This window comes from Acanthochromis polyacanthus, chromosome 2 (genome assembly GCF_021347895.1).
Source record: "Acanthochromis polyacanthus isolate Apoly-LR-REF ecotype Palm Island chromosome 2, KAUST_Apoly_ChrSc, whole genome shotgun sequence".
NCBI classification, from domain to species: Eukaryota; Metazoa; Chordata; class Actinopteri; family Pomacentridae; genus Acanthochromis; species Acanthochromis polyacanthus.
Genome location: NC_067114.1, coordinates 37,038,949 through 37,048,378, shown reverse-complemented (window position 1 = coordinate 37,048,378; position 9,430 = coordinate 37,038,949). Strand labels below are relative to the sequence as shown.

General features: G+C 39.7%; 1 protein-coding gene across 1 annotated transcript; it reads left to right on the top strand.

Annotated features, from left to right (window-relative positions):
- The first annotated feature begins 406 nt into the window (after positions 1-406).
- tollip (toll interacting protein) lies at positions 407-9,394 on the top strand. Its single transcript, XM_022212551.2, has 6 exons — positions 407-606; positions 2,554-2,703; positions 5,375-5,557; positions 6,531-6,683; positions 7,355-7,439; positions 7,586-9,394. Exons 1-6 carry the CDS (start codon positions 574-576, stop codon positions 7,807-7,809), a joined length of 828 nt encoding a protein of 275 aa, XP_022068243.1. The 5' UTR covers positions 407-573; the 3' UTR covers positions 7,810-9,394.
- Positions 9,395-9,430: the final 36 nt, after the last annotated feature.

Below are 9,430 nucleotides of genomic sequence, written 5' to 3'. Positions count from 1 at the left end.
TGATGTCCAGGATAAAACCAACAAAACATGGATATCTTTTATGTCATTTATTAGAAAACAAGACTCTGCTGTCATTAGAATACCTTGATTGTGCCACATTCTGTAATTGTGTTTTTCTTGTTTTTTTGTGATGTATTTTTATTATTATTAGTATTACTATTATTATTTGTACATGTTTTTGCTTTTGTTTTTGTTCATTGAAAAAGAAAAGTCAACAAAAACTTAAATGAAAAGATAACCACCTTCACGACACCTGTAAACTCTATCTGGGGCTTTAGTTTTGCCAGACACAAAGTCTGGATTGAAGGATTGTTTAACTGGTAGTACAGCCCTAGACTGAACTCCAATCTGTTCATGTAATTCTACTAATGACCTGCAGATGGCAGCAAAACCACTTCTCTCTGTCTAATCTGTTGTAAAACACACTAGTCGAAGAAGACGAACAAGGAAAAAGAAGAAGAGGAGGAGGAACAAGCCGCGATCATTTGTCGTTGTTTACTTTGCTGAAAAGCTTTTTGATTTAAGGAAATTCAAGACTCGACAGTGTTCTATCCAAGACCCTGAAAATACGACATGGCGACCACCATCAGTACTCAGAGGGGACAGGTAACGGCTCCGTGTTTGTTTATCATCATCTGACAGTTAGCTAACTTTAGTCCTCACATAACATACAGTTCCACACCTACAACATTCACCGTATCATCTGTTCTACACTGTCACTAGCGGCCTAATATCGAGGTTAGTCATGTCCCAGCTAACCTTAGTTTATGCTAGCTAGCTGACTGCTGCGTATGCACGGATTAAGCCAGAGACCTACAGTGACGTGCGGTGTTTCCTGTACCAATGGCTACCACACAAACCCAAAGCACAAGCTCTGCACCTCCCTGTGGCTATAAACTTGTTGAGATTGCAGGTCAGGTTTCCTTATGGCTCTTTATGTTGACCCAGTTACCACACAGACCAGTAGCCCTAAACTTGTGTTTCTTGATGCTGGAAGCGCTCTGATGTCTCCCCTGTCTTCCCATGCTTTGTCAGTAGAAATAACTTATTTTCCAGGTCATCAGTCACTTGGCTTTAGGAGCCTGTGATTACTGCGTCATTTCTTTCTTTTCTTGGTGTATTAAGCTCTTTTCAAAAAATGAGTAACATGACGTTATTGGCTCCGTTGATCCATTAAAGTGACAGCATTCTGTCGTTCAGACAGAGGCCACTTTTCCTTTAATGTTCCTCGTTCAGACATACCCCCAAAGAACACATAATATTTGTCATTTATGTGTAAATAGACAACACACCAAGTGATGTATAATGCATAATAATGCAATAACAAAGATCAAATCCAAGCTAGTACCAGCTTATCGAGGTTGATATGGATCCTGCTGCAGTCTGATGCTGCAGATATTCAATAAACAGTAATTTAACTGACTCCATTCCCATAGAATAATATCTAATACTATTTAATATACTTTCAGTTAAGCAATCTGAGGTTTGCTTAACAAAGATGATGTTGTTGGACATTGATTATGTTATAGAACTACCAGTATATTTAGATATCTATTCCTCAGCTATGCAGCTGTTACCATTTTTAATAATAAATATTGACATTATTTAACATTTGTCTATTATTGATATAAATATATTGTATAGAATTTGCTATTTATTTAGTTATACACTAGCACAGACTATTGTTCCATGGTTGTATTGCACTGTGACGTTTTTTATTCTGAGTTTGGAAGACTTTTTCTTTTTTCACCAAACGTGTGTTTACATCTCTGAGTTTGACTGTTAGTAAATCTATTGCTGATTTCCTGTCATATCTGGTTGCACAAACAAATGGAGCCTCATACTGTTTAATGAGTTGGAGTTACAGATCTGACAAAACCCAAAGTATTGACAACAGTAGTCAAGCTGCAGTGTTCCCCTGTAAATGATTTGTAACATTGCTAATCTCTTCCCAGCAATTTGATGGCTGAATACTTCTCATAGCTGATCTTTATCAATCCAGGAAATCTGTCAATATTTACTGTCACCTCTACAATGGATTTTTGCTCACCGCAGAGTGCCATCGATCTACTTCATCACTTCAGTTTGAATGCTGTTGGAGGCATGTCATTTGAGTCCTGCTGCTCCTGTATGTTAGCAGCATCTCTGCTGACAGACACTCTGTGGCCTGTGTTAGAAAGTGTTAGTTTAGAACTAGCACGAGCGTCAGGTAGCTAGGTTAAATGGACAGCTAAGAGATGCTTTTTTTTTTAAACAGCAATGCTGCAGAGATCATCAGCACATCTGCCACAGATAGCAGTTAGACAGCAGGAAGGTGCATTTGTTTTATGGACCCTACCGGGTTGTCAGTGATGACAGCTGGGATAGAGGGGAGTGGCTCTTTGAGGCCAGAGCTCCGAGGTGCTGTAGGCCTAACCTAACAAAACATCAATGGAGGAAACTACTAATTGAAACTACTGCTAACAGAGTATGATAAAGGTTAGTCCATTAAACATGTTTAGTTAGGTATCTCAGATTTTACCGGTATGTTTTCTCTTGTATGTGTGTATACAGGTGTACATCGGGGAGCTTCCCCATGACTTCCTGCGAATCACTCCAACCCAGCAACAGCAGCAGGTACAACTGGATGCCCAGGCAGCCAGACAGCTGCAGTACGGGGGCTCAGTGGGCACTGTAGGGCGACTCAGCATCACTGTGGTCCAGGTAAATGCAGCCCAGCTTTGCAGTGAGACGTACATTTTTTTTTCATTTGAATACTTGTACCAGTTTGAAGGAGTGACCAGGAGAATCTATGACCGTTCTGAGTCAGAGTCAGGATCTATTATTTGATTCAAAATTCTCCCTAGAGATTTATTTTGAACTTATCTGATCACATGAGTCACTGTGCATATGGTTGGCTAGATACAAACCTTTTTACAATAACTCAAGATGTAATGTAAGTGGACCGTTCACCGAACACTATGCTTCCACTCTAATCAATGATGGTGCATGCAGCAGGATTGTGAGCACCACATACGGTCGTCCTCAAAATGATTCATATCCCATGGAAAATAACATTCTTTCTTTTTTTAAATTCTTCATTAGTAAAAGCTGTTATGTTGGTTTTGTCTACTTGTTGCTATGCACAAATCCACATGAGTTGACTAAACTTCATTTGCATAATAACAGATATGGCCAAAAGTGATTTTTTTTTTTTGCTCATGTTTAGAATTATTCGTACCCCTGACAATATCTCAACAAAAAAGTCCCAATGTGTTCGTCTTTGTCCTATAGTTATTTCAAGATGTTACAATGGAATGAATACCTTTTGTGTTTACCAAATGTTACAAAATAATAAAAATAAATAAATAATATCATCTTTCCAGGAGAGTATAATTATAGGAAAAATGTTCTTCTCATTCTCAATTTCTGGTCATCATGTCCAAGAAGAAGGAGCTCAGTGAGGACCTGTGTCAACATCTTGTGTGTGTCCACAGTGAAGGAAAGGGTTACAAAGCCATTTCAAAGCAGTGTGATGTCCTTGTGGCAACCATCCAGGGCATAATCAACAAACACAAGAGGTCCGAGATTTCTACAAAGACAATTAAACAGTATATAAAAATAGCAAAATCTCTTTCCTGATGTACAGTGTTTCAGATAAGCTGGATTTCTTATCATAGCATGGCAACACCAAATTGTAAACTCTTTATTGCACATTTAAAGTCATCCCGTTCACTACCAAGAAGTGAATACACCTGAATATGAGTTGCAGTCAAAAAGTTTAGATATTACCCCTGTTGTACTCGAACAGAGCTCGGTATGGTCGTGCACATGCTTCCAATACCAGCAGGATTGACTCTCATGGCTCAGATCTCTCCATGACAAAGAGTGATCCACATCAGGAATCTGCAGTGTTACCATGAACCTACAGAAGCAGCACTGGGTCGAAGTCTGGGAGGATCTCTGTTAACAACTCCACCTTTATGTCGAGTTGCATCTAAGGCTGCAAGCCACAGTTCAAAGTGCAGTCTCTGAGTAGGAAGAAGGCATGTCAGGTCAGGAGCACACTGGGAACATGCTTATTGTTTTCTTTGACATTCACAAAATTGCGCACCGTGTGTTCTTCTCCCTTGGTCAGACTGTCAGTGCTGCACGCTATTCAAAGGTATTGACTCATGTGAGAGAGAACAGTCTGTGCAAACCACTTTATTTTATTTATTTGGCCTTAATGTTACCAGGTAAAAATATTTCGAGAACCAGTTCTCATTAGCAAACATGACCTGGCCAAGAGGCGCCAGCAGGAACAAATACACGTCAACTACAGACACAAATAGACATATAAACATAACAAAGAACACAAGTAAACAAGAAAGAAGCATGGGAGCATTTGGTTTTACTGATGTTAAGGCGGAGGTGGAGGTTGTGAAAGGACTGCTTAATAGAAGTAAGGCTGAGCTGTAGAGTGGAGTGAAGGGCCAACTGAGTATAAGATGGTATCATCGGCATACAAGTGGATCTGGGAACTGCCAGCAGCTTTTGCAACTTCATTAATGTAGTTAGAAAATAAGGTTGACTTTAAAATTAATGAAACAGACAGTTATATTCGTCTTAGTAGTTTATAAAAGCAAATCTTCTATGGCTGACTATTTGCTTTAGGTTGTAAACTAACTAATACGTACTAAAAAATGATAGAATTCAAACAAGCAGAAAAACAGAACTGAGCTGGCGGCCATCTTGAATATCTGTGTCAAGTTCAGTAACTATGAAAGGAAAAAGCAAAACAGAAGGTAAAACTGACTAAAGCTTAGTTTGACTTGATACACAGCTGAAACTTTATCAGTGAAAGTAGCTTAACCACACCTCCTTAACCCATGAAATATTAAAAACATGTGCGTTTAGTTCCACTAGAGAAGACTGAAAACGTGGATTTTTTTCCCCCTCCGATAGCAGTTGTTATGAGCGAGATACAAGCTGTCCACTGTAGTGACACAACACAACTTAACTTGGGTGCTTTATCACAAAAACACACCTGCTGACAGTATATTGTAAACGCACCAGTTCTTTGGTCAGTCCAACACAAACATCACTCCCTACCCGACCAACTCACCAGATCTGGCCTCCAGAGACTTCACTGTTCTGACACAGTGGAGGAGATCCAGTGTGCATCACAGATGGTCCTTGACACACTTGCAGAGCCGGACTTCCAGGAAGTGTTCAAAGCATGGCAGGAGCTCTGACAACGATGTTATTGTCACGCAAGGTGACTACTTTGAAGGGGTTGGCGACACAAATCCTAAACTTTTTGATCGAGCCTCACACATAGGCCAGCTGAACTGTGAAAACTGTAGCTTGAGTGCGTCACCAAACTGAAGCCAGCTTTCTTATTTCATTACAGGCCAAGCTGGCTAAAAACTATGGCATGACCCGAATGGATCCGTACTGCAGGGTCAGGCTGGGATATGCGGTCTACGAAACACCTACTGCTCACAACGGAGCCAAGAACCCTCGTTGGAACAAAGTGATTCAGTGCACAGTGCCTCCTGGGGTTGACTCTTTCTACCTGGAAATCTTTGATGAGGTGAGAAGATGGGAAAGGTGTGAGAGACCCCTAAGCATTTACTGTACACATGTGAAAACTGCTTATATATATTTATATAGAATGTTATTAACATATAATTAGACGCCTGTAGATTCAGCGTCATTATATCCTACAGCAAATTACAAAAATAGGCACTGATTTGAAATTTTTAAATTATTGTTCTTTTTTATTATTTGGCTAATTGTTAAAGAAGCAATTTTAGCTTCGAACAGCTATAGGTCCTTTGGACTTATGCATGTATTATTATTTTTTAAATCTATTAAATAGTCTTTCTCTACATTTCTAATTGCCGTCAGATTTCCCCAGTTCTATCGCACTAAATGAAAATTGCAAAAGTGTTTTCTCACAATGTAGATTTATTAATAATGTATAGAAAATGTATAAAGTCAAGACTGCTGGCCTCAATTAAAATGCTGTTGGAAATGTTTTTCATCAAGTATCTCAGTTTTATTTGTTTCTGACTAACTTGTAACCTCAGATAATTCCCACATTTTAAACAAGTCTAGTGACAAAACCACTGTTGCTCGATGAATGTAATCAACTTGTGGAATTAATCGATTAATCAATGACTGTGTTTAAAAAAAATCAGCTATGCAGTTGTGATGTCAGTATTTATTATACTTCACTCATAACATGGTTAAATACACAGATGAGCCAAAATGCTACTGCAGACACACAAAGTGAACATAATTATGTCATCTCACAACAGCGATGTGTGACGAGCCTGAGGCCATGTTTTTTGATTATTGTTGTATATTAAATGATCCCAGTAGTGGATCAAGCACTGCATGATCAGACTGGGGCTTGGGGGGGTTTAGAAGTTGACTTTAACTGCAAGTGATGATGAAACATCTGTTTTTCTTTGTACCTTTGTGAATCTTTGTATATAGTGAGCCGGAAACCTTCAAGTTTCATGTGGTTTTTTTTTTAATGTGTTTTTGCTGATGTCCAGAGAGCGTTTTCGATGGACGACAGAATAGCGTGGACTCATGTCACCATCCCTGAAGGCCTGAGGGAGGGCAACGTGGTGGACGAGTGGTTCAGCCTCAGTGGCAGGCAGGGCGACGACAAAGAAGGCATGATCAACCTGGTGATGTCCTTCGCTGTGAGTACATTTCCAGACAAGCAGAAAGTTGCTGTGAGATTATCAGCTTGAAATGGTTTGATAGACTTGTCATTATGGACGGACATTTTGTATAAAATCAATCAAATTGTTTTTGTTGTACAATGGATTTTTATATTTAATGAATCTTCATAAAGATGGCTTGAAATGTTTCACTTTTAATTTGCATTACTTTTTTAACACCTGGAATGGATGTTAAAGAAAAACGAATTTGCTTTCCTTTTTTTTTTTTTTTAGCATCCACTCCACGTGTTTAAATTTGTTTAGCTTGATTTGATCAGATTTTTTTTTTAAGCCTGAGCCTAAAAAAGAAGACATCATTTCTTAGCATTCATTAGCTCAAAGTAACAAATAAATGTAGACATTTGATCAACGATCTGACATGAGTCCCTGTTTGATACAAACACTGCAATAGCAGTAGCTTAATTGAAAGAAAATACACACTTTGTTTTGCATTTCTGTGTACAAGGGCCACACACGTTTTGCTAAGAGACATATAACACTGTTTTTATGTTTGCACATGCATGTCACAAAGGAGACATGACTGAGGAAAGTGAACTGAAATGCACCCCTGGTGACAGGGGAGTTTGTGGTCAAATACGTTCAGTACAGGGAGTGAAACTAATAATACTGTTTCTGTTTTTTTTGGCTAGTCCTTACCAGCAGGGATGATGACTCAGTCTGTTGTCCTAATGCCTTCTGTATACCAACAGGGAGTGGGATATGTGCCCATTGCAGGTAAGACACATGCACATCAATATACTGAAGCTCTTTTGTTCAGAATGTTGAATATTTTATGTGGCTGTGGAGAAGCCTTGTCAAAAAAGCAAAAATTTACATCTTCAGTCCGACTTTTGCATTAGAAGTATGTACTGTGTTACTAGGGGTGCCTGCAGTCTACAACCAGGGCATGGTGCCCATGGCAATGCCAACAGCCATGCCAGCTATCGGGGGCCAGGGGCCAGTGTGCAATGAGGAGGACCTGAAGGCGTTGCAGGACATGTTTCCCAACCTGGATAAGGAGGTAGTTCGCACTGTGCTGGACGCACAGCAGGGGAACAAAGACGCTGCCATTAACTCTCTGCTTCAGATGGCTGAGGAGCTCTAACTGCAGACCGCACTGGGAGTGGACATGCCAACATACACATCTGCATGCACACAGATCTAAAAATTAGCCTTTGCTCACAGAGAGGCTGCCCACCCTTTTACAAACATCCACAGTGTGACTTACCCTCACCCTGTAGCCATGTCTGAGCTCCCACCATCACCAGCTCACAGATTTGTGTTTCGACTCCCCTCACTGACTCCTTGTCAGCCAACCAGTACACAGTATGGACTGTCTGCCTCCGCACAGCTCAACTCCCACTGGATGATCAACTCCCTTTGATTTTAGTATATTTTTGTCTTAAAAATCATTGCATACCAATTCGGTTAAATATGCAAGTCATGACATGATCATAAAGGGTTGTATAAGAGTAGAGATTCAAACTACATGTTGGGTTGGCAGTAAGTCTTATTAGCTCACATAATTTTGTGTTTCTTAATTGTTTTAGTGTTATATTTTGCTATTCACGTGTTCATCCACTGATCCTATTGTTTAGTGCACTGTTTGAGCTGCAGCAAGTCCATCTTTCATTTATGTTGATCCTTTCAATAATATGCTTTGCGCCAGTGTGTAGTAACTTACAGTGAATTTTGGCTCTAGAAATTTTCATGCGACAAGAGATTTGAGGACAAATGAGTAACTAGAGTGATTAGAAGAAACCTGTTTAAAAGGAAATATTCTGTCTCTACACCACAGCCCTCTGCTCCGAGTCATCTTTCACCATGATAACAAAATTGCTTTGCGCTGTTTTGATGTAACTCCCTTTCAGTCTGTAAGGATATGAAGGCTCTATTCAATAATATAATACCCTTTGGAGTCACTTGTCCATTGAACTGGGAAGTTTTAAGATGCAGTGTGAAAATGGAGATGCTCTGAAGCTTGGCAGGATGTTGTCTCTTGAGTTCCATTCACTTCCATTCACTTTTGATTAGCTAAACATCAACTGCTGTTCTTAGAAATACTTTTCACCCCTCGAGCTGTGAGGCCAAAGTGACTAGACTTGAGATGAAATGCCCCCCCATCTCCTTGCTGTGGGGCCATCATCGTTAGAATCAAACATGAAGAAGAGGACAGATTTGTGGAGCTTGTTTGTGCTTCATGCTGGCTGTATCAGACAGCAGCTTCTATCCCCACGAGCACAGAGTGTTTCCCAGCAGCTGTAGTTGCATGTGTTGTAGTGCCTAAAGCTTTCTGTTATCTTCCAGGTTGTAAGTTTTGTTGTTAAAGCACTGTCTGCCAAAGGTCTCATTGAAGCAGGCTGGATGTTTGTCTCTTCAAAACTGTTGCTGTAGAAATTTTAAAAATATGTCAAGTGAATTTATAAGTCCAGGCACTTTGGTCTTAAATTTGATTTTAAGATTTAAGAATGTATTGACATTCTGGCAACTGCAAAGTTTTAAGTCAGAAGACGATAAGTCGTACAGATTATTTTTGGAGCAATGCTAACTCATCTGGTATCAGTTTGTTGTGAGAATGGAAAGCCTTTCTGTGAGGTTATGCCCTTCAAAATGTCGTACCGTCATTAAAGTATTTGTGAAACAAAATGTTTTGCTATTCTCTCAGAATACACAGGCTGCTCTGTTCTCCAGTTTGTGTGTGTGTGTGTTCTTTAACGTACATAATT

Coding starts and splice junctions, on each gene's coding strand:
- tollip (XM_022212551.2), top strand. CDS start 574: ATGGCGACCACCATCAGTACTCAGAGGGGACAG. Junction 5,558..6,530: donor ACCTGGAAATCTTTGATGAG/GTGAGAAGATGG, acceptor GCTGATGTCCAG/AGAGCGTTTTCGATGGACGA. Junction 7,440..7,585: donor GGGATATGTGCCCATTGCAG/GTAAGACACATG, acceptor CTGTGTTACTAG/GGGTGCCTGCAGTCTACAAC.